Source organism: Triticum aestivum, chromosome 3A (genome assembly GCF_018294505.1).
Source record: "Triticum aestivum cultivar Chinese Spring chromosome 3A, IWGSC CS RefSeq v2.1, whole genome shotgun sequence".
NCBI lineage: Eukaryota > Viridiplantae > Streptophyta > Magnoliopsida > Poales > Poaceae > Triticum > Triticum aestivum.
Window position 1 is genome coordinate 569,665,829 of NC_057800.1, and position 25,228 is coordinate 569,691,056.

General features: G+C 52.0%; 3 protein-coding genes across 4 annotated transcripts; 1 reads left to right on the plus strand and 2 right to left on the minus strand.

Annotated features, from left to right (window-relative positions):
- Nucleotides 1-861: 861 nt before the first annotated feature.
- On the minus strand, nt 862-1,933 carry LOC123062274 (uncharacterized). The gene has a single exon (XM_044485723.1). It carries the CDS (start codon nt 1,794-1,796, stop codon nt 1,083-1,085), a length of 714 nt encoding a protein of 237 aa, XP_044341658.1. The 5' UTR covers nt 1,797-1,933; the 3' UTR covers nt 862-1,082.
- A 34-nt stretch (nt 1,934-1,967) lies between these two features.
- Nucleotides 1,968-3,789, plus strand: LOC123062273 (pentatricopeptide repeat-containing protein At3g13160, mitochondrial). The gene has a single exon (XM_044485722.1). It carries the CDS (start codon nt 2,032-2,034, stop codon nt 3,451-3,453), a length of 1,422 nt encoding a protein of 473 aa, XP_044341657.1. The 5' UTR covers nt 1,968-2,031; the 3' UTR covers nt 3,454-3,789.
- A 3,583-nt stretch (nt 3,790-7,372) lies between these two features.
- On the minus strand, nt 7,373-10,331 carry LOC123062275 (uncharacterized). 2 transcript variants are annotated; one of them, XM_044485724.1, is made up of 2 exons: nt 9,101-10,331; nt 7,373-8,644 (listed from the first exon to the last, which is right to left on the minus strand). In XM_044485724.1, the coding sequence occupies exons 1-2, from the start codon at nt 9,969-9,971 to the stop codon at nt 7,992-7,994; spliced, it is 1,524 nt and encodes a 507-aa protein (XP_044341659.1). In that variant the 5' UTR covers nt 9,972-10,331; the 3' UTR covers nt 7,373-7,991. The 2 variants fall into 2 exon arrangements, with proteins under 2 accessions (XP_044341659.1, XP_044341660.1); XM_044485725.1 differs by having other exon boundaries at nt 9,191-10,326.
- Between the last annotated feature and the right edge of the window lie 14,897 nt (nt 10,332-25,228).

Consider the following 25,228-nt stretch of genomic DNA (forward strand, 5'->3'; position numbering starts at 1 on the left):
CACCCTCGCCGTTTGAAACATCCCCGGCCGGCGTCATGGCCACCATCTACCACAAAGGGGGCAACAGTGTCGGACGTCGATGTTGGGTCACGGCACAGCAGGGTACAGAAGTCAGAAAAAGTGGGGAGGGGGTGCAGCACCGCAACGGCAGGAGGGGGAAGGTGGGCACCGACCATGGCCACCACATGGCGGAAAGGGGAGGAGATGGGCGTCGTCGGTGGTGCAGCCATGGCGGAGAAGTAGGTGATGGGGAAAACAGAGGAAGGAAAGAGGAGATCTGTGCGTGGATGGATAAGGGAAAAGGGATGGGATGAGCTATGTGTGTGGCCCCGTGAGCGTAGCTCGGAAAGCGACCGGCCAAGCGTTCGGCCAGTGCGCAGAAGCGAAACGTTTTCCATCCACCATGTGGTGTTACATTGTTTACATCATGCTCCACTCCGCTCTAGAAAACAAGAGGTGGATTTACTCGCGCCTAACCCACGCGGGTACCACTCCTAAGGACCGACCCATGCCCCCCCTTGATAAGACGCACCTCGCGTCATGCCCGACACTCCAACTCAAAGTGAGCAGCAACAACAGTGACCGAGGGTGATACACCATCGAACACCATGAATTTCTATGCTTCCATAGCACCCACGGTCCCAGTAGTAAATCCGCCTATGTCTCTTACCTTTTCATGTCTCTATATTTCACATAAGCGAAATTGCCATAAGCAGTCTATAAGCCTACTATTGTACTCCCTTCGTTCGGAATTACTTATCTCGGATATGGATGTATCTAGAACTAAAATACGTCTAGATACATCTATTTTCTGCGACAAGTAATTCCGAACGGAGGGAGTACTTGCTCTAAGGCCCCAACTACATCATCCAATACAAAGGGCTGAGGATATCAACATAGCATTGCAGTGCAGACCAAACAATGTCCATATGCAGTTTCATTTTTTTTCTCCATTCCTTCGTCGTACTTACACGTCCACTACTGAATACTCGAGCATCACTTCCAGGTTCCAGAAAGAGTCACTCAAGCATCTCAACCAAAAGTTCACCAAGCAATCCTATGTGCAAAAGAAACAAACGGAATCAAAGGCGCTCCGCGTTGGTGCTGAGGACAACTATGCTGGCCGCGGAGCCATCCAAGGTAGCATTCCTCACATCGACGAGGCGTGACTTTCTGAAGAGGGAGAAGATGACGGAGAGGTCGACGTGCCGGTCTACGGCGATGGCGATCGCGCCGCCACGGCGGACGGTGCGCTCGATCTCGGACGCGAACCTGGACGGGAAAAGCGCGCCGGTGAGCGCCGCCGGGTCGCTGGAGAGCGCGAGGTCGAAGGCGTCATCGAAGAACGGGAGGTTGTGCGGGTCCGCACGGCGCACGAGGGGAGGGAAGTCGACGAGATCAACGCCGGTGACGTCCCCCACGCCGGCCACGCGGAGCGCGTCGACCGCCTGCCCCGCGCCGGCGGCGAGGCAGAGGACGCGCGAGGAGCCGCGGAGGAGGCGCAGCCGACGGAGCGGATCGATGACCGACGCGGAGAGGGCCGCGCTGTGCCGCCGCCAGCGCGGGGAGGACCGGAGCTTGGCCAGGCGGAGGTCGGGGTCGACCACGCGGCGGGACGCGGCGTCGCAGGAGGTGCGGGGCAAGGGCGCCATCGACAGCGAGAGGGAGGAACGGGCGAGCGAGGCGCCGAAGCAGGAGGTGGACGGGTGGCGGAACAGGTGCAGCAGGGCGGCGGTGGCCACGGCCGCCAGGGCGATCGCCACGCGGTTCAGCAGCCGCCGGACGTGCCTGTCCATCGCCGGCGCGGGTCGGTCGAGCCAGCGCCACCGGGTGGTAATGGACCGGCCTGTGCATTCGAGGCCTTCTCTTTGTGGTTCGGTTGGGCTGGGCTGGGCTGGGAAACGGTCAGACGGGCCAACATTTTGATGGCCTAATTAAGAAGCACAGCATCGAAATGAGCCGGCAAAACCCTCCTTCGCCCATTCATTCCCCACTCCTCTCCCCCAAACCCCCACCGCCCGCCGCCTTCCCATGGCCACCGCCGCCGCGGCGGCCGCCGCCGCCACCGCCACCGCCTCCACCCGGGCGAACAGCCTCTCCCGCATATTCTCCTCCTCCTCGCCGATCGTAAAACCACCCAAGCACAATCCCAAGACCAAGAGCGCGCCGAAGCCGAAGCCGCCCGCCGCCGACGCTGGCTCCATAGCGGAGAAGAAGTCCCCGAAGCCCCTCGGCGGACCGCATGCCGCCAAAGCTGAGTCCGACGGGAAGCACAAGCTCCCGAAGCCCCTTGGGCTTCTCGTCAAGGCCCTCAGCCGGCAGCGCGACCCTGACAAGCTGATCTCCGGGTTCATCCAAGCGTCAACCGTGTCGTCGCGCTTCCGCGACCGGTACCGCGTGTTCGAGGTAGCGGTGAGCCGCCTCGCTTCCCTCGGCCGCCAAGACGGCATCGAGGCCATCATCGAAGCGCAGTTGCCCTTCCTCGAGACCTCAGCCGAGGGATTCGCCACGCGCCTCATCCGCCTCTACGGCCGTGCCTCCATGCCATCCCACGCCGCCGCAACCTTCCACAAGCTTCCCGCGCAGCATAAATCCAACATGACATTCAACTCCCTTCTTTCCTGTTACGCCGACGCCGGAGATTTTGACGGGCTCACTGCTGCATTCCAGGAGATCCCAGCCACTTACCCCTCGATTGCTCCCACTGTATACTCTTACAATGTACTCATCCACGCATTGTGCCAGAAGCCAGACATCTCGGCTGCTCTTGAGACTGTCCTTCTCATGGAGAAGCACGGTGTTTCACCTGACATCATTACTTTCAACACGCTGTTGAATGGGTTTTGCAACAATGGCCGCTTCGATGAAGCAGAGACAGTATGGGAGATGATCAAGGAGAGGAATTTGGAGCCAGACGCCAAGTGCTACAATGCCAAGCTCCGGGGTTTGGTTGCAGAAGGGAGGATTGATGATGCAGCTGCTGTGCTTGAGGGATTGGAGAAGGATGGGCCAAAACCTAATACGGTATCCTACAATGAGTTGATTCGAGGATATTGCAAAGCGGGGAAGTTACAGGAGGCCAAGAAGCTGTATGATGATTTGGTAAAAAATGAGTGTGCCCCAAATAAGGGAACATATGAGACTCTCCTGCCACACCTTCTGCAGGCTGGAGAGCTGGATTGTGCACTGACGTACTGTTATAAAATCTTTAGTCATAAAAGGAACCTTAGAGTAGAGTGTGGTGTGCTGCAGGATGTAGTGAATGCATTGGTGGATGAATCGAGGGTGGAGGAGGCTGCCAAGATTGTTGTGCTGGGGCGGAAGAAGTACTACCCCCGAAAGGGTTTGAGGATGCCTGATGGTACAAAAGTCAGTCAATTAAGAGCTGAAACTGATGACGAAGAAGCAATATCAGAAGAAGAGTGTGAAGTGGAACACGAGACTGAAAAATAAATTCATAGGTCAGACTTTTACTGATGCATGCCAAATTTCACCATGGCCTGTTTTACTCGGTTCCTCTGTTGGCATGATACAACAAAAAGTGCAAGTTAAAGTAGTGGTTAAACTAGTTTAATATGGTATTGGTTAAGCTTGCCCTGTGCTGTGATGCTTATTGAAACTCTTTCTATTCGTTTTAGAAGAGATCCACGGAAGTCTTTATTCTTATCTGCAATGACTTGCCTGTGCTGTTTTTCCTCGTTGCATCAATTTCTTTGTATGGATCTAATATTTGTGTTTGGAAACATCCTCCAAAAGTTGTGTACTTTATGGATGCTTTTATTTTCTGGACATTGATGATTCAACTGTTAGCTCTGCGATGAAGATAATCATGTAGTATCTCCCAATTTTTTGATTCTTATTGTTTATTTTAGTATTTCTCTTTGAAGCATGGACAGTGCAGATGTTATGACATACATGAAGTTAAAAGGCCTTTGATCAATGATCAGCTTCAATAGTTCTAGTTTGTCAGGTTACTAGTTTGCCAAACTAGAGGTGAATAGTTGTAGCTCCATTCCAGAATGGATTCTTTGCATTGTCAAGTATTCCCCTCCGATCCATATTAGTTGTCGCTGAAATGGATGTATCTAGACGTGTTTTAGTGCTAGATACATCCGTCCAAGCGACAACTATTATGGATTGGAAGGAGTACTATTTTTCATTTGCTGTAGTGAGCTTTGTCCTCCTTTTGTGAACTGGTCTTCATATTTGATCATATAACGAGCTAGTAGAGTTGTAAACCAAACAAGGAGGAACTTTATGAATTAGGATAGTAGGTGAACTAGTGATTTCTCACAATTCAGATTCTTGCTTCATAAGAAGATGGTAGGAGCGGACCTCCTTTAATTACGTGGCAGTAGAGTTGTAGAATTATAAACCAAGCAAGGAAGAACTGTATGAATTACTCCCTCTGTTCGGAATTACTTGTCGCAGAAATGGATGTATCTAGACGTATTTTAGTTCTAGATACATCCATTTCCGAGACAAGTAATTCTGAACGGAGGGAGTAGGATAGTAGGTGAACTAGTGATTTCTCACAGTTCAGATTCTTGCTTCCTAAGAAGATGGTAGGAGCCGACCTCCTTTAACAGTAATGAAATTGACTTCAGTATGGCACCGCTAGGCTTTGAGAGTGTCCTCCAAATTCTTCCAAGAGTTCAAACTATGCAATTAAGTACTCCCTCCGTCCGAAAATACTTGTCATCAAAATGAATAAAAGATGATGTATCTAGATGTATTTTAGTTCTAGATACATCAATTTTTTGTCCATTTTCAAGACAAGTATTTTCGGACGGAGGGAGTATGTAATCAACTAAACAATTGTTTTGTGGTTATATCAAAATACACCAGTGTTGTTAAATGTTAGGACTAGAATCATGTACTCCCTCCGTCCAGAAATACTTGTCCGAGGAATGGATGTATCTCCGGACGGAGGGAGTATGAAGTAAGTGTTACCTGTACAACTCCGTCAATGTTACTCTTTGTGCATTTCTTTTAATTAGAAGGCAGTGCGGTGCCCCAGGTTTAAGCCTTGGTGGATTGTCCGGTTGATGCTGCGCCTTATTGACTGACCAGTGCTCAGTGCTGTGCTGTGCTGTCCATTTGCTCATGTCAAGCTTAGCCTATCTGGTAGTAGCAGATTGTTACTTTCTGTGTGCTGTTCAGGTGGATGATCATCGTTATTAGACAAACTATTTGGCAGTGGCACCTCTCTTTGTATACGAGCGATGGAAGTATTTCCACAATTCCTCTGATCCCTAATGAGGCCTATCTTTGTCCCCTGTCACTCCTGGAGTCCAGGCTATTTTCATCTTTCATTTCTGTCATCTGGCTTTATCAACCATGGAAGACACTATGAGAATATATGAGCCACCTTGTTATTCAGGCCTTCCGCGGGTCAGTTTCCTGATGTTGATGTACAAAGTTTGCTTCTTACTGAAGCTATGATAAGCATTTTGTCTTAAGCCCATTTTCATAGGTAAGTTTCTTGATCAACCATGCGCAAAGCTTGTGTTCTTGCAGTTTCTTATCTTTGGTAGTTAGTCATTTCTAATCGGTCTCATATATAAACTGTACTTTGTTCCCTGGTTTATTTTGTGAACTCAACGCTCCCAAATTCAATGTTGAAACTGATATCCCGTTGTTTTGGGCGTATCCTTGCGGTTCAAAACAATCAGGAAGGTGTCGCCAACACTGCTGTTACAGTCTTCAACTCACAAGAATCTTCTTCTCCCATGTTGGCGGTGCGGTGATGATGGTGTTCTGGTGTGTTGATTTATTTGTCATATTTTGTTCTTTCAAATAAAGGGTCCGGCCAATTTACGTTTCTGAAAACTGATACGACGATTTATTTGTCATATGGTATGTCTTTTTTTCTAGATATAAACCGTCATCCGGTAGTTTTCTTTAGATAAACTGTTGTCTGGTAGGTTGATTGCATATCTGCACGCAGGAGCCCTTGGGATTTCTTTTGCTTAGTGCAGTGCTGAACAGCAACACTGTCGTTCTGGCCTGCCTCTTAATGAGCATCTGAGGGATGCAGTTTGCGTAGCCAATTGATGCGGTGATGGCCGACAGTGCAGGCTGCGGAGCGCTGATGGCATCGAGTCCAGGCCCTGAGCTTGGGTCTTGCTTGCCCGGAACCATATGCCGGCACGACACAGCACCGCGGAACGTCCTGATCACATATAACACAACCTTACCAACCAGCAAGGTTTCGCTCACGGTGCGTGCCGAATCAGACAATGCTCATGCGGTTAGGCAGGGCGAAGATTCGAGTAAACAAAGATGGCTAGGCCGGCTATATAACCCCAGAAATTTGTCAAGCTGCGCCAAACCAGACGGGGACACCGACGCCGACGTGATTAGCGCGCGACGCGGACAGGAATGGCGCAGGTCAGAGGAACACACGGAACCGTAGGTGGGCGTCCGTCCGTGCGTGCGTGCGTGCGTGCAGTCAATGCGTATGAATGCCAGTTCTTGGTCAAAGGAAGGAACAGAGATTAGTGCCATGCCAAAAAGTTACTAGCGCCTCTCCAAGACACGGCAATCCTATCTCGATTAAACTGCAGCGACACAGAACGCGAGATCTTCGCCTCAGGGTGCTACTTTTTAGTCGGATCTTTGGGAAAGGAGTAACCGATGTGGCTAGGCAAGTGAGCGAGGGAGCCTCTTCTTATCGAAAAAGGCTTTGGCCCCGCTTTATAAATAAAGCAACTACCGAGCACAAAATCCATAGGGTACCGTTCGAAACACAAACACACCCGACGCTACCGCACGAAGGTCCAACACAAGCGCACAAAACACAACACACACAACACAGGTTCAGCTGCAAGTAACCAGACCATTTGAACAAAATGTCCGTAGCACGACGAAGAGGGATATGCTGGAGCCTCTTCTTCACACATGACTTTTCACCAGTAGCTTTTAAAATGAGCACGGGCCAATGGCCGACGAACTTTCTTTTGTTTTAGCAAACCGACGGCAAACAGGAAGCGCACATTTACGCGCTCCGGCGTAGTGCTACAGGGCGCTGCAGCAGCCTGGCTGGTCCATCGTATGATCGTATCACCCTCTGATCTGCACTGTATCCACAGACACGTCAACAGAAGAGAGCATTGATACGTAGAAAAGAGCATTGATGGTCGGCTCAGATGGCTGGTAAGTAGCGATCTGGCCACAGCCAAGGACGTGCCATCGCTGCGCCTTGGCTATCCATAAGATTTGCTTTCAGCACAATTTTGAAAACGGACGAGTCAGTGGCTGGCTATCCATGAGAGTGAGAGCCGCCGAACTAATTTTTGAAACAGGCAATGGAGGTCCCTACGACAATGCAAAAGTCAGAGCACATTCAATGCACAGCCCTGGAGCAGGATTTGAAAATAAATATGCATGCATGCATGGAATCGAATCTATTCCAAGACGACCACCGAAAAGTCAGACAAACATTTGAAAACACAACTCTACGCCTCTCTCTGCCTTAGGCCGGCAAGCAAATACGGAGTACAGCTGCACTTGCACAAACCAGGAAGGTGCATTGACCCTACTCCCACAAACATACTAGGCACTTTCTACCTCTCTTGAAACCTGATGCTCTGCTACGGGTAAAATTTGTTCGGGTGTCCATGCAGCGAGGGTACACAACGCAAGTAGCCAGACGAGCACGCATGCAAAGCGCTCCTGCTATCAACAAAACGGAGCACGTACCAAAAGCAATCGCTGGTTTGCGCCCATGTCGTCTAGCAAATTAGCACGGCGTGCGTCGTGACCACCGGGAAAGGAAAACGGTGAGGCGATCAGCTCCTACACGTGAAGGCATTCACGTACATTCACAGGAGTATGGACAAAACGCGTCTGGCCGATGCTACCAGCAGGCAGCCGCACCGCGTCATGGCCCGTGCAAACGTTAACAGAGTGGCAGTGGCAGGCAACCGAGAGAGAAAAAGAATGGTTAATTCAGAGAAGCTCGGTTAGCGCGGGAATGGGGTCGATGATCATGGCTTGCAGATGACCACGAAGCAGGGGAGCAGCGCCCTCGGGTTCAGCAGGTAGAGCTCCTCGATGTTGGCGTAGGGCCCGACCTTGCCGGCCAGCGAGTCGAACCCGGCCTGCCCCACGAACTCCCTCACGTTCTCCAGCGGCTTGTGCACCCGCCCGGCGATCACCCTGCACACCAGCAGCGCCCTCCGCGCCGCCGGGTCGTCCTGCTGGTCGGCGGACTCGAAGGCCCGGCCGCTGGTGGACGTGGTGAAGACGCCGACGCCGGCCTTGCCGTCCTTCTTGGAGGAGGAGTTGGAGGAGGAGGAGGAGGAGAAGCCGTGGCGGATGATGCGGCAGACGGCGCACTTGTCGGAGGCGCAGAGGCTGCTGGCGCCGGCGGAGCCGAGGGCGCAGGCGAGCGTGGCGCCGTGGAAGCGCAGCAGCTCGTTGCCGTCGGCGAGGCAGCGCGGGTGCTTCTTGGCCAGCTTGCTCGCCTTGAGCTTCACCGCCTCCCGGTACTCCTCGAAGCGGGCCAGCGTCCGCTGCGTGTTGTGCACCTTGAACACGCGCTCGATCCGCACGCAGCTGCTCTCCGACTTGAGCAGGCTCGTCCGGCAGATGATCTCCACGATCTTCCGCGACGAGTCCCCCTCCACCAGCTCCGTCACTGACACACACCCACACACCATCACCATCATTAAAAGTAAAACAAACACCATTAGACATTATAGCCTACTAGGCGAACACCATCAGACCTACTGCTGCACTGTAAATGTTTCATCATAATGGATGCAGAAAACATGGGAGTGATTGTGGGCTACAAGAGGGGGTGAAAGATCTCGCAGAATCTCAACCCACATGGCCGCAGTTATTGTGATTTGTGAAAGCCGAAATCGAAACACAGATTGTATCTGGAGAAACCTAGTGGTGAAACTGTGAACGTGAAAACTGAAACCTATGCCAGCTCAAGCCATGTAGTAACTTTTTTGAGCTAGAAAATGGCACTAGTAATTGATGAAGTGGCGCTATCCTGAGTCCGCAAGTGTATATTGACTGCAAAAGGTGGTGTGTATTTTTAGTCGGCTACTGAAATGCGAAAAGGATAGGAGTGACATTTTGGTACCCTGAAGATCTACCGGCCGGGTGTCCGGGTCGATCTGAAGCAGTACCACCACCACCAACAGAAGCAATGCAGTGCAGATGCCATCCTCACCTGCGTGTTTGGACAGGTGGTGCGCCTCCAGCGCCTCCCATTTGCCAAACTGCTCGGCGCACCTGTGGCAGCTGAGGCCGCCGGAGCCCTTGCCGCCGCCGGTCTTGGCGGCGTCGACCTCGCAGGACGCGCGGTGGGCCGTGGCCGTGGTCGCGGCCGCGCCGTCCCTGTCCAGGAGCGGGTTCGGCGACCTCGGCGGCGTGCACCGCATGCTGCCCGCCCGGCACGACCCGCTGTACTGCAGCCCGTGGCTCCAGCCGGGCCCCGGCGTGCCGGGGCGGAGCGTGCCCACGAAGGACGACACGACGCCGCCGCCGTCGCCGCCGCCCTCCGCGTCGTGCGCGGGCCCTCCTCCTCCCCCCGCCGCCCCGAGGCCGCCGCCGAAGCCGGTGATCTTGAGCTCGCAGCGGGAGTTGGTGCTGAGCACCACCTCGTGCGCGATGGGGTTGAGGAACTCGCTGCTGCCGATGGACCGCGGGCTGCAGCTGGGCGGCTGCCCCGGGTGGCGCTTGCTCCCGTGGATGACGTCCCGCAGGTTGGCGATGGAGCGCGAGCACCCGGACCGCGCCGCGCGCTTGGTCACGATGGATGACAGTCCACCGCCGGCGCCGGAGGTGGCGCTGGCCTTGGGCTTGGGCACGTGCACCTCCGACGACTGGGACCGGCACTGCAGCGACTTCTTGAGCGCGAACCACACCGTCGGCGCCGGCGCCGCGGCCTTCTCCTCCGCCCGGCCGTCCCCGCCGGCGACGGCGGTCGCGCGCCTCCTCCTCTCGCCCATCTCCTGCGCGCGGATGCGGTGGTAGCTGGGGCGTGAATGCGCGCGTCGTCGGTGAGTCACCGCATTAGTTCTGGCAGGCGCAGGCGCAGGCTGGGGCGCCGCGGCAGGAGCACCCGAGCGAGGGATTGAGATAGCGAGCGAGGGAGGGCAGGCGGGCAGAGGCAATTAAACCGCCATGGGGTTGGGCGGCAGTAAAGGCGCGCCACCAAACGAACTGCAGAGCTGCGCCGGTCCGCTGTGCACCGAGGTGAGAGGTGCGGTGCGGTGTGGTGCAGCCTATGGATACGATACGAGACGCTCGGGAGATTGGTTTCGGTGGAGATGGAGACGGGGACCGAGCGCGGGGTGAGGGTGATGTCTTTTGCGAGTAGGAACAAATGTTGAATTGTAAATGGGGACGCCGGCGGCCGGTACAGGTGGGCGCTCAAGACAAGGGGCGCCCATAATTATACGGGCAACAAAATGGAACAACCCGAGACCGTGACGCCGGGGCACACGGCACGGGCGCGTGTGTTTCAGGCTGCTTGTAATGCGTACTACTACTCCTTTTGTTTTTATTTATTCTGTGTATTAGAGGTGACTGAAGTCAAACTTCATAAAATTTAATCAAGTTTATAGGAAAGGATATAAATATTTTAAATAACAAATCTATATGATGCGAAAGCAGTTCGATAATGAATCTAATGGTATTTATATGGTAGTACTATCTTCATAGTATATGATACTACCTCTCTAGTGTATAAATGAATTCATTTATTACCATGCATGACACATAGTAGTATAAGATTTATTATGATACGGTATCATGATATGATATTCAACCATCTTTTTTTTCATTTAATACTATTTCACTTCATCAAGATTGCCCAGTTGACATGTATGATATCAACTATGATACTCCCATTACGAAGAGCCTTATGCATGTATGCATATGTAGCATCTTTTAGCCATAGCCAACTGCTATATCCACCGTCATCCAGACCATATCGCTAGATTGTCACCCAGACCATTTTTTGTTGCCTCACGACATGTCGCTATATTGTCATCCAGACCGGTTAAATCTCCCGTCTCCCAACTGCTATATCCATTAGCGATAGGTGTTTGATCGATCCTTCACACGTTTCGAAGAGCACCACATACATCGTGTAGCTTGGAAGAAGCTTGCAGAAATATTTTGAAATTTCGTTTCTATAAGAACATAATCGTTGCGGCAATTTCATGTTGTCCACTCTAGGGCACACATACTCCCATCTTGATATGTGCCTTAGGTTTTGAATGACCCTGGCCAACCTATTCTCGAACAAATTCGTCATGTTGGTAGGTAGGGCAGATTAGAAGCTTACATGAAACATTTCCGAATGTGTTGTCATCAGAATGTATTGATAGTATCCTAGTACATGGACTTGACAAAGAACACCCGAGAGGAAGTCAAATGCCAATGGAAGACGTCATGTTCATGTGAAAGATTTATAGCCGCTGCTTGGGGAGCTGTTGGCGCCTGTGGCTCCCGCTCCAACCTCTTCGGAGTTAGCCAAGTGTCAACGAAGGTCCTGGATGGTGTGGCCATCTTGGACTTGGGTTTTGCGGAGGCTCGTGCTAGTTTCTATGATGCGAAACTTCCCGTCTTGCCTATGCATGGACCCATCAAGTCGGTGGTGCCTATGGTTGAGGAGGTTGATGCGGCCACTATCTTGACGCGTGCTAGTGGGAGTTGCTTGGTTGATGAGAACTACACCAAACACTACAATGAGCTCTACAATTTCTTTGACAAATGGGTGACTGATCACCATGTATCCGGCAAGACTGTTGGTGACCTCATGAAGGATAAACCAGAGAAGAACACTGTGGATGATGAGGTTGATAAAGCAAGTGTGTGGACAACTAATTATGAGGCTCTCTTCGTGTGACGCCCCCGATTCAATCGTACACTAATCATGCACGCAAACGTGTACGATCAAGATCAGGGACTCACGGGAAGATATCACAACACAACTCTAAAACATAAATAAGTCATACAAGCATCATAATACAAGCCAGGGGCCTCGAGGGCTCGAATACAAGTGCTCGATCATAGACGAGTCAGCGGAAGCAACAATAACTGAGTACAGACATAAGTTAAACAAGTTGCCATAAGATGGCTAACATAAACTGGGATACAGATCGAAAGAGGCGCATGCCTCCTGCCTGGGATCCTCCTAACTACTCCTGGACGTTGTCAGCGGGCTGCAAGTAGTATTAGGCACCTCCGGTGTAGTAGGGGGGGTCGTCGTCAATGGTGGCGTCTGGCTCCAGGGCTCTAGCATCTGGTTGCGACAACCAGGTAGAAGGGAAAGGGGAAAAGAGGGAGAAAAGCAACCGTGAGTACTCATCCAAAGTACTCGCAAGCAAGGAGCTACACTACATATGCATGGGTATATGTGTAAGGAGGCCATATCAGTGGACTGAACTGCAGAATGCCAGAATAAGAGGGGGATAGCTAATCCTGTCGAAGACTACGCTTCTGGCAGCCTCCGTCTTGCAGCATGTAGGAGAGAGTAGATTGAAGTCCTCCAAATAGCATCTCCAAGTAGCATCTCCAGTAGCATCGCATAGCATAATCCTACCCGGCAATCCTCTCCTCGTCGCCCTGCGGAAAAGCGATCACCGGGTTGTTTGTGGAACTTGGAAGGGTGTGTTTTATTAAGTATCCGGTTCTAGTTGTCATAAGGTCAAGGTACAACTCCAAGTCGTCCTGTTACCAAAGATCACGGCTATTCGAATAGATTAACTTCCCTGCAGGGGTGCACCACATAGCCCAACACGCTCGATCCCATTTGGCCAGACACACTTTCCTGGGTCATGCCCGGCCTCGAAAGATCAACACGTCGCAGCCCCACCTAGGCAAAACAGAGAGGCCAGCACGCCGGTCTAAACCTAAGCGCACAGGGGTCTGGGCCCATCGCCCATAGCACACCTGCACGTTGCGTGGGCGGCCGGAAGCAGAACTAGCCCCCTTAATACAAGAGCAGGCTTACGTTCCAATCCGGCGCGCGCCGCTCCGTCGCTGACGTCTGAAGTGCTTCGGCTGATACCACGACGTCGGGATACCCATAACTACTCCCGCGTAGATGGTTAGTGCGTATAGGCTCGTAGCCAACTCAGATCAAATACCAAGATCTCGTTAAGCGTGTTAAGTATCCGCGAACGCCGAACAGGGCCAGGCCCACCTCTCTCCTAGGCGGTCTCAACCTGCCCTGCCGCTCCGCCACAAAGTAACAGTCGGGGGCCGTCGGGAACCCAGGCCCACCTCTACCGGGATGGAGCCACCTGCCCTTCAACCCCCAACTCCGAACAGTATCACAGGTAATGTAACAGTGTAAAGTATATAGTATATGCCCGTGATCACCTCCCGAAGTGATCACAGCCCAGTAGTATAGCATGGTAGACGGACAAGAGTGTAGGGTCACTGATGGAACACTAGCATCCTATACTAAGCATTTAGGATTGCGGGTAAGGTATCAATGACTGTAGCAGCAATGACAGGCTATGCATCAGAATAGGATTAACGGAAAGCAGTAACATGCTACACTACTCTAATGCAAGCAGTATAGAGAAGAGTAGGCGATATCTGGTGATCAAAGGGGGGGGCTTGCCTGGTTGCTCAGACAAGGAGGGGTCGTCGGTGACGTAGTCGTACACGGTGGCATCAGCGTCGGTCTCGTAGTCTACCGGAGATAAGAGGGGGAAGAAACAATGAATACAATGCAAACATAAACACGACGATGCGTGACGTGACAATGAGCGGTGCTAGGTGTGCCCTAACGTGGTATCAGGTGGTACCGGTTAAGGGGGGAAACATCCGGGAAAGTATTCCCGGTGTTTCGCGTTTTCGGGCAGAGGAGCCGAAGGGGGAAAGTTGCGAGTTCGATAGGTTAGGGGTGTGTGGCGGACGAACGGACTGCGTATCTGGATTCGTCTCGTCGTTCTGAGCAACTTTCATGTACAAAACATTTTCATCCGAGTTACGGTTTATTTTATATTCATTTTTAAAGATTTAATCAACTTATAAATTATTATTATTAATTTAATCCGAAAATGGCATTACTGCATCAGCATGACGTCTGCATGACGTCATCAGTCAACAGAGGTGTTGACTGGGTCAAGCTGACGTGTGGGTCCCGCATGTCATTGACTGTTTCAGTTAATTAAGTTAATTAGTTAATTAGGTTAATTATCTTAATTAGTTACTTTAAACATAATTAGTTAAGTTAATTATTTAGTTAATTAATTAATTAATATTTAATTTTATCTATCTATTTACTTATTTATTTATTTTAATTCCCTTTTTTTAAACATTCTGGGGCACGGGCCCCGTTTGTCATAGGGCTAGGGTTAGATTAATTAGGGCCATTAGTGGCTTAACCACGTGGCCACGTCAGCGTTTTACGGCGGCTAACCGCCGATGCTAAACAGGGGCGGCAGAGCTCGTCGGCCGGCCATCTCCGGCGACGGCTGGAGCTGTGGGTGGGCTCGGCAGGCGCATCGCGACGACGGGCACCAGATGGTGGCCGTGGGGGCTACTGGAGGTGGGCTGCAGGGGCGTCGGCGTTGAGCGAAGCAGCGCGGGGCTCGGCCTCGCAGCGGGCACGCCGTGCGTAGGGAGCAGGGCGCGGCCACGGTGCATGCACGGGCATGGGACGACACGGGCGTGCAGTGGCCGGACGAGGAGAGGATGGCTCGCGGTGGCCGACGGTGATGCCAACAGCGGCGGTGGTCGCGAGCGCGTGCGCGTGCGTACAGAGACAGGGGGAGGAGGATATGTCGGGGCCTCACCACGGGGCCGTGGGGTCTAGGAAGTGGGGCTGGGGAGGACGACGGGGACGCGAGGGCGACGGGGAGGCAGTCCGGCGAGTCGGCGGCGCGAGCTCGTGGAGGCCGTTCGGGGAGGACGAGGATGGGTCGGCGATGGTGGCGGGGTCGACTACGGGGGAGAGGTCGAGGCGGCGAGGTCTCCGGGCGGTGGCGGTGCGGCACACAGCGACGGCGCCGATGTCCAAGGGCGTCGGGCTCGTTGCCCCTTCCCGATCCAGATCGGGTCGGGGAAGAGGGGCGAGGGGGAAGGCAAGCCGGAGAGGCGGCGACGAGGAGGACGGCGAGGCGAAGGCGCCGATGCACGCGAGGGGATCGGGCGCGGGGAGATCCTCTCCCCGGCACGATGCGTGCGTGCGTGCTTGTGTGTGTGTGTTGTGTGGTGGCGGCGGGTGAGGGAGACGAGGGGGAGGTGGGGATCGTGAGGGGAAAGTGGGGAGGGGGGTCGCTAGGTTTCGGTCACCCCAGGGGGCTATAGGCACCGGCTGGGCCGGCCTGGTTGGCCCAGAGGCCAGCTGGGCTGTGGCCCAGTGGGGGGGGGGGTTCTTTCCCCTTTTTTCTGTTTCCTTTTCTTCCTTTTTTTATTCTATTTCTTTTCAGTTTTCTTTTATTTTAGTTTTATAAAATTTAAAAGCGACAACTAATTTGGTGTTATTAAATAGGTCACAACCCCAAATATTCTGGCACCTTAAATAAAGTGTTTTGCATGTGCTTATTATTTTAAAATCATTTTAGATAATTGTTTTATCGTTGTTTTAGTTTATTTAGTGCATCTAATCATATTGTAAAAATGTGGTTTCACCACCATAATTACTTAGGATTTATTGGTCAACCTTAGAACATTTAGTTTTTGACAATTGAAAACTTTTATTATTTGCTTGATTTTGAATTTGAATTCGAACGGGATTTGATGCATCTAGAGGTTAACAACAGTAATCGTGGTGACGTGGCATCGTTAATAGGGAATTACTGTAGTGTAACTATCTGGGCGTCACAAATCTCCTCCACTACAAGAAATCTCGTCCCGAGATTTAAGAGGGGAGTAAGGGGAAAGACTAGGTTACGAAATTCTAACGATCCTTCTTGGTCTTGGTTACTCTTCTCGAAGAGGTAGATCCACTACGTTGATGTCTTAATTTCTCTGTTGCAGGTCATCATGATGAAGTCGACGTCCTTTCTTCGGGATCTCCATCGTACTTACGAAAAGGGTAAGGGGTAGCTTCAAAAGGTCAGACCTCTACAAGGTTGCACCCTGGTAGCTAACATCGGGGAAGGTGGCGGAAAGTAACTCTCGAACTAAAACTTAAGAAAATATTGAGAGCAAGTAAGGAGGTACCATGAGAAGTTTCAAGCGGGTAGGCAATCGTTCGTTGCCTAAAACAGAGTGTGAAGGGGGTTCAAAGCAACGGAAATAAGTATTGTATTTAATACCAGAATTGAGGATCCCACGGAAGGTGGCTCGTGAATTACATACGAAGCCAAACGTGAGGAATAACCTTGGAAACAGGGGGTGTATGGGAGAGTCAGGTTTCGATCCTAGGACCTGTGGGTTATGGGCCCACCATGTTGGTTAAAGTAGAAAGGGCAGTAATGTCTTGCACGATCATGTAAGCAAGGCATGTAAGAGGATAGCCTGTCAGTTATGTTGGCAACAACATCGGTACCAAGGGCGAGGGATGAAGAGAACCATTTTCCTGCTTGTTGGACGAGGCGGACCAATAGGCAAAGTTCCCGTCCGTCGGTGGCTATCGAAATGTCATCAACACTAGAAACAGGGTCTTACTGACAAAGTTGTACATCGAGGTGTTTGCACAAGCAGTGGATTATTACTGCTTATATCGTATAGATCATAGAAAAGGTTTAAACAAACCAATGGAAGAAAAATATGATCATCAGATTAAACAGAACAATGGAAAGGAAAATATGTTTAAACACATATTTCAAGGGTATATCCTTCCCAAGGACAAGCAGAGCAATATATCCATGACAGGATATAAAGTAGAAAACCATTTAGTTAAGGGGGGAAAGAATCTCATGATATTACCCATACAACGGTGTTAGGATAAATGATAAATAAAATCTAGCATCGTGCTTCAAATGTTCCTATTGCAAATCGGAGTACCATTGACATGCTTCGAGATAGTATTGACATGGTCATCAGGTGAAGATCAGACTTTGGAAACATGAAGGATTCATCAGGAATAACTTGTAGAATAAGTCTTACAGTTTCCTCATGGAAGAATGGATAACCTTGTTGGAAAGGAATCTATAACAACATGGCCTCCGGCCAGGTGTGCTAGGCACGACAGCACCTTACCGAGTCACATAAATACCATTCTTATAACTCTTGGAAATATGTTCCAACCATCATATCTGACCGAGATTCAGATCCGATTGGTGTCAGGTGTCGTGGATCTAAGCCTGACAGTAGAGTGGGGGGTAGGTATGGAGAGGCAAGGTCCTAGCTATGGAGAGGTTGTAAGCACAAAGGATGTACGAGTTTAGGCCCTTCTCGGAAGAAGTAACAGCCCTACGTCTCGGAGCCCGGAGGCGGTCGAGTGGATTATGAGTGTATGAATTACAAGGTGCCGAACCCCTCTGCCTGTGGAGGAGGGTGGCTTATATAGAGTGCGCCAGGACCCTAGCCAGCCCACGTAGGAGAGGGTTTAAGGTGAGTTAAGTCTGGGGCGTTACTGGTAACGCCCCACATAAAGTGCCTTTACTATCATAAAGTCTACTTGATTACAGGCCGTTGCAGTGCGGAGTGCCTCTTGACCTCCTGGTGGTCGAGTGAGTCTTCGTGGTCGAGTCCTTCAGGCTAGTCGAGTGAATCCTCGTTGGTCGACTGGAAGGCGACCTCTTCTAAGGATGTCCTAGGGTAAGTTACTTGGATCAGGTCCATGACCCTACCCTAGGTACATAACCCCATCATTAGCCCCCGAATGGATTGAGGCTTCGAGTGAAGAAGGAGTCGATGTCGTTTCCGATTGACCTTTGCGCTCTAGTTGTGCGTTGTTCTGGACCAAGGAATCTCTTTGTTGACAGGGAGCAATTTGCCTTCAGTCGACTCGATCCATTCTGTTTTTGCGTCGAGTGATCTTTCGGGCTTCGACGATCTCCGAGCGACGGATCGCCGGAAACACCGCGTCTAACAGACTGATTTGTTGCTCGCGGATTCCGCGGGATGCGAAATTTGGGGGCGCGCACGAAGCGGGGCGGACCGCGGCGTTCGGATGGGACGGGGCATAGACGCCTCGATCTCCGCGCCGCCTTTTTCGCCACGTATCCAGCCTGCATAACTGCTCTCAGATATGATTAGACCGACCGGGCCCACATGTCAGCCACTCGAAAGGGACCTTATAAATGCGCCCGGCGAGGATTTCTGTGCTGCGCCCCAGCATTCTTCCTCTCTCTCTGCTTCCTTCTTCCCAGCTCAGCGTGCTCGCTCTCGCCCCCGCACCACTTCCCTTCGCGCATCTCTCCGGCGACCATGGCCAAGGAGAAGACGGCGGCGCTGGAGCGCGCCAAGAAGGCGTCGGCGTCGGAGAAGGCGAAGGGGAGATCCACCAGCCGCGGAGGGTCCTCGTCCAGATCCCGCCTGCCGAAGGGCTGGGTCCAAGGAGACTGGATCCAGTCGACCATCACAGAGAAGGACCTCCTCGACATGGCCAACGAGGGCTTGATCCCTCACGGAGCTGCGAGGTTGCCGGGGAAGGAGTGGCAGCCACAGCCAGAAGAGGGTGAGTGTGTGCTTTTGGCCACTCATGTTGATCGTGGGTTTTCCTTGCCGCCAAGTATTTTCTTCCGTGGCTTCTTGAATTTCTTTGGAGCGCAGCTTCACCACTTTACCCCAAACTCCATTGCCTATCTTGCTGCATTCGTGTCCATGTGTGAGGGTTTCTTGGGCTGTCGACCGCACTGGGGTTTGTTCAAACATATATTCACGTGTCGCTCTCAGACCGTGAAGAAGGCGAGCCCAGGTGATGAGAGAACCCGAGTCGTCCAAATGTGTGGGGGCCTGGGGATCCAGGTGAGGAATAAGAGCACCTTCCCGCCCATGACCTTTCCCGAGTCCGTCAGAGGCTGGCAGTCGACTTGGTTCTACTGCCAGGTCCAGTCGACGCCAGGGCAGTCGAGTGGACTCCCTCCGTTCACCATGGACCGAGTGAGCAAGCCTTCCCCTCTGAAGCTGATTCCGGAGGAGAGAGCCGACGTGAAGATGTTGATGGAGCGCGTGGTGCAGTTGGTTCGGGAGGGAGTGACAGGCATGGACCTCTTGGAGGTTTTCCTCAGGCGTCGCATCCAGCCTCTCCAGTTCCGGAGCCACTGCATGTGGTTGTACTGTGGGACCGAAGACGAGACCAGAGTCCATCCAGAAGCAGTCGACGATGTCACTCTGGAAAGATGGATGGCAGCCGTCACTGGAAACAAGGACAACCCACGCGGAGCCAGACGGATTCCTCCACTCGACCACAACAGTGATCCAGATAAGGTACACTTGCCCTGCTCTCCACTGCATTCTTGTCGCATTCATCTCTGTTTACTCTGCTGACTGGTCGACTGATCCTTGTCTGGGCATTTGTTAGGCCCTCACCGAGCTGTACTCGATGCCCAATGGGGCACAAGCTTCGACTGAGGAGGGCGAGGCGAGCGGAGGCGAGAGCCAGGAAGAGGAGGAATGGGACTCGGATGTCGCAGAGGACGATGACGACGATGATGATGATGTCAGTGATGAAGACGACGTCGAGGACGAGGAAGAGGAGGAGGAGGAGGTCGTGCCACCACGCTCGGAAAGGCGGTCGAAGCTCGTCCACGACCCTTCGACTGAACGTGGCAAGGGGGTTGCGACGCAGTCGACCAAGCGCCCTAGGACCACCTCTCCAGCGCCGACTGAAAAGGCGCCGAAGCAGCCCAGGGCGGCCTCGTCGAAGCCGATCAAACTCTTGCCGAAGATGAAGGTGTCCATCCCTACCATATCAGGGTAACCGTGCTGCTCATATTTTCTTATTCTGTGTGAACTTTATTTCTGGTCGACGCTGAAGTTAGTCGACTGATCCTTTGGAGTTGCAGTGCTGCTACTTCTGAGACCTCGGCCCGGGCTGATGACCACGAGATGGAGGATGCGGCGACTTCGAACCCAGGTACTGTATTCTTAACACCGTTTTTAGTCGACTGACTCGCGACCTCTGATCCTGATTCTTCTTCGCAGCTCCGCCCCATACTGTTATCAATCTTCCTGACGACGACGAGGATGAAGAACCACTGGCACGCAGGAAGAGTCGGAAAGCGCCCGCCAGTAAGGTGCCTCAGGATGTGACGGCGCCTGAGACTCTGACTGTGGAGGAAGAGAACACCACTCGACACACGGTGTCCTTCGCAAATCCACTGACGAGTGCTCAGCAGCCCTCCCTCTTCACGACTCACCACGTCCCAGAGGACCAAGCTGGTGCAGCGAAGGAGGCAATACGCCAGGCAGGACTCATGATGGAGCAGCTGAAGACCATCCGGGACGCGAGCCAAGCAGCTTATGACGCCAGCTCTGCCCTCCAAAGCAATGTCCAGGTCAGTCGACTGGTGTTTGTTCTGTTGGATATGCTACCAAAAACTTTTCTTTTCCGGAATTTATAGTAATCACCCACTGGGTGTGTCGAATAAACTCCGTGTTAGCGGGGGCACGCTGAGTGCACCCGCTGGGTGTAGTCCCCAAGGCTAAGGTCGACTGCTGGCAGTCGGCCTTAGGCTTTAAGATTTCAATCTTTCTGTCAGTCGACTGGTCGACTGGATTTCGCAAACCGGGGGGGGCACGCTGAGTGCACCCACTGGGTGTAGTCCCCAAGGCTAAGGTCGACTGCTGGCAGTCGGCCTTAGGCTTTATGATGTCAATCTTTCTGTCAGTCAACTGGTCGACTGGACTTCACAAAACCGGTGGGGGCACGCTGAGTGCACCCACTGGGTGTAGTCCCCGAGACTGTGGTTGACTGCTTGCAGTTGATCACAGTCTTAGAGAATGCATCTCGCACACTTTTTTTTTGAGGTCGACTGGTCGACTTTGTCTTCAACAGGATTAGTGGGGGCACGCTGAGTGCACCCACTGGGTGTAGTCCCCGAGACTACGGTCGAATGCTTGTATTCGGCTGTAGTCTTAGAAACGTGTGTTTTTCCCTTTTTCACTCGGAAGTGAATTATATTTGACATTTAGTCGATTGGTTCTTCGCAGAACTCTTGTGATCTTGTGGCTCGCTACTCAGAGCTGGAACACAAGCATACTCAAGTCGAGCTGAGCTTGAAGCTAGTTCAGGAGAAGCTGACAAAGGCAAAGGAGGAGACCGAAGGTATGTTTGGTGAGACCCTGACGACTGCCTTTCCCCTTGCTTGTTTCAAAATCTGATCTTGCTGTAACTTGTAGGTAAGGTAAGGGAGGCCCAACAGAAGAAAGACCTTGAGCTAGCTGAGAAGATCAAGCTTGCCGACGAGAAGTTAGCTTCAGTCACCAAGCTCGAACAAGACAATACCAATCTGAAAACTGCTCTTGGGATTGCCAACAAGGAGGTCAGTCGACTGAAAACTGATAAAGCTGCCCTGACCGTCCAAGTCAGCAAATTGACTGAGAAGAAAACTGAACTGGAGGCCTTCCTGAGTGGCCTTGCCAAGAAGCTGTTTCTTATACTTGAAGGTAAACCTCCATGTTTGGCAAATATTTCCAATTGTGGCTTTTTCCATTCGACTATCCCCTTGACTTAGTGATCACCCTTGCAGAATTTTGTCAAAACTTTGAAGAAGAAACTAGCCGACTGGAGCCAAATCTTGACCCCGTCAATTCTCCGGTGAACGACGAAGTTGCCATGGATGTTTTCCGACTGGAGTCTCGTGTTGCAGCTGTCGTGGACTATCTCGCAAGGCTGAAGGCCGCCACATCTCGCATCGACTCGACGCTCTGGCCTGAGGAGACACTTCGGAATGACCTTGAGTCGCTGATGGCCCGCTTGAACACGATCCCTGGTCGAGTGCAGGAGTGGAAGAAGTCCTCGGCTCGGTGTGGTGCAGATGTCGCTCTGTGTCTGGCCCGAGTCCACTGCAAAGATGCGCGAGAAGAGAAGCTGGCGGCCCTTCGGGTGGCCAATACCAAGAAGCACGACTTCAGGTCCTTTATGGAGACTTTCCTTGCAGCTGCCACTCGGATCGCCGACGGAATTGACCTTGATGAATTTGTTGCACCTTCCAGCCCTCCACAGGAGGGGGAAAAAACTTCTTCTGGCTCGACGCTTTAAATTTGCCTCGGTATGCCGAGTGGAATTGTAACCGACAAACCTTAACAGGCTTGACGCCTGAGCACTTTCGGTTCCTTTAGATATCGATTCAAACTTGAATTTGGCGCTTGAATATGATTGCCTTCGGCTCAAAATGTCTTTTGCAGGTTCAAAGCAAGGCGCCTTTTCTGTAATCGACCTATTCTTTGGTCCACTTAGGCGAGCACTGGGCTGCAGCTAAGCCTCCGAGTGAGAGGGTTGCTCTTCACTCGGTAGGATTTTATAACTTAGGCGAGCACGAGGCTGCAGCTAAGCCTCCGAGTGGAAGGCTGGCTTACCACTCGGAGGATTTTGATAACTTAGGCGAGCACGAGGCTGCAGCTAAGCCCCCGAGTGAGAGGGTTGCTCTTCACTCGGTAGGATTTTTTTGTAACTTAGGCGAGCACAGGGCTGCAGCTAAGCCCCCGAGTGAGAGGGTTGCTCTTCACTCGGTAGGATTTTCGTATCTTAGGCGAGCACAGGGCTGCAGCTAAGCCCCCGAGTGGGAGGGTTGCTCCTCACTCGGTAGGATTTTTATAACTTAGGCGAGTGCTTGCACTGCAGCTAAGCCTCCGAGTGAGTGGGTTGCTCTTCACTCGGTAGGATTTTGATAAACTTAGGCGAGTGCTTGCACTGCAGCTAAGCCTCCGAGTGGGAGGGTTGCTCTTCACTCGGTAGGATTTTCACAACTTAGGCGAGTGCTTGGACTGCAGCTAAGCCCCCGAGTGGGAGGGTTGCTCCTCACTCGGTAGGATTTTTATAACTTAGGCGAGTGCTTGCACTGCAGCTAAGCCTCCGAGTGAGAGGGTTGCTCTTCACTCGGTAGGATTTTGATAAACTTAGGCGAGTGCTTGCACTGCAGCTAAGCCTCCGAGTGAGAGGGTTGCTCTTCACTCGGTAGGATTTTGATAAACTTAGGCGAGTGCTTGCACTGCAGCTAAGCCTCCGAGTGGGAGGGTTGCTCTTCACTCGGTAGGATTTTCACAACTTAGGCGAGTGCTTGGACTGCAGCTAAGCCCCCGAGTGGGAGGGTTGCTCCTCACTCGGTAGGATTTTTATAACTTAGGCGAGTGCTTGCACTGCAGCTAAGCCTCCGAGTGAGAGGGTTGCTCTTCACTCGGTAGGATTTTGATAAACTTAGGCGAGTGCTTGCACTGCAGCTAAGCCTCCGAGTGAGAGGATTGCTCTTCACTCGGCAGGATTTTGATAACTTAGGCGAGCACGAGGCTGCGGCTAAGCCTCCGAGTGAGAGGGTTGCTCTTCACTCGGTAGGATTTTGATAAACTTAGGCGAGTGCTTGCACTGCAGCTAAGCCTCCGAGTGAGAGGGTTGCTCTTCACTCGGTAGGATTTTGATAAACTTAGGCGAGTCCTTGGACTGCAGCTAAGCCCCCGAGTGAAAGTCTGGCTTACCACTCGGTGGGATTTTGATAACTTAGGCGAAACGGATTCGCAGCTAAGCCTCCGAGTGAGAGTCTGGCTCACCACTCGGTAGGATTTTTACAAACTTAGGCGAAACGGATTCGCGGCTAAGTCACCCACTGAGGGGGAGTTTTTATGTGGACAAAAATAAAAAGTGATGACACTATTATTTCTAAACCCATGAACTACAGAAGTACTTTATTGCAACTCATCCGAGTGATAAAACTTAAGTGTAAAATGGGCGGAGTAGCTCCGCGTTCCAAGCTCGGGGCTCGTCGATATTATGCTCGACGTTGTAAAGATGGTACGCCCCGTTGTGGAGAACCTTGGTGACGATGAAGGGGCCTTCCCAAGAAGGAGCAAGCTTGTGTGGTTTGTGCTGATCCACTCGGAGAACCAAATCCCCTTCCTGGAAGGCTCGACCTCTCACATTTCGGGCGTGGAAACGGCGCAGATCTTGTTGGTAGATGGTCGACCGGATCAGAGCCATCTCCCTTTCTTCCTCTAAAAGGTCGACTGCGTCCTGCCGCGCTTGTTCAGCTTCTGCTTCGTTGTAGATTTCAACTCGAGGAGCATTGTGGAGAAGATCACTCGGCAAGACTGCTTCAGCTCCATAGACCAAGAAGAATGGAGTTCTTCCGGTCGACCGATTAGGCGTGGTCCGCAGTCCCCAGAGTACAGATGGAAGTTCGTCGACCCAAGCTCCAGCCGCGTGTTTGAGATCACGCATCAGTCGAGGCTTCAGTCCCTTGAGAATCAGTCCATTAGCTCGCTCTGCTTGTCCATTCGACTGCGGATGGGCGACTGATGCGTAGTCGACCCGTGTGCCCTGGGAGTTGCAGAAAGTTCTGAATTCCTCTGAGTCAAAGTTCGACCCATTATCCGTAATGATGCTGTGCGGGACTCCATATCTGAATATTAGTTCCCTGATGAAGCTAACAGCAGTACCGGTGTCAAGGCTCTTGATTGGTTTAGCCTCGATCCACTTGGTGAACTTGTCGACTGCCACCAGTACATGCGTGAAGCCACTTCGTCCTGTTCTCAAAGGACCGATCATGTCCAGCCCCCAAACTGCAAAAGGCCAGACGAGTGGGATGGTCTTCAAAGCTGACGCAGGCTTGTGCGACATATTCGAGTAGAACTGACATCCCTCGCACTTATCCACTATCTCTTTTGCCATCTCATTCGCCTTGGGCCAGTAAAATCCGGCTCGGTATGCTTTGGCCACGATGGTCCGAGAGGACGCATGATGACCACAGGTCCCCGAGTGAATATCATTGAGGATGAGTCGACCTTCTTCTGGTGTTATGCACTTCTGACCGACTCCAGTCGCGCTTTCTCTGTATAATTGTCCTTTGATTACGGTAAAGGCCTTAGATCGACGGACGATCTGTCGAGCCTCTTCCTCATCCTCCGGAAGCTCTTTCCTCAAGATATATGCGACATACGGAATCGTCCAGTCGGGAATGACCACCAAAACCTCCATGATCAAGTCGACCACCGCTGGGACTTCAACTTCAGTCGGATCTGTGGCGCTCTTGGGCTGCGGAGTTTCTTCGGTGAAAGGATCTTCTTTGACTGACGGAGTGTGTATATGCTCCAAGAACACACCACTCGGAATGGCTTCTCTCTTGGAACCTATCTTTGCTAGATCATCAGCTGCTTGATTTTTCAGTCGGGGTATATGATGGAGCTCCAACCC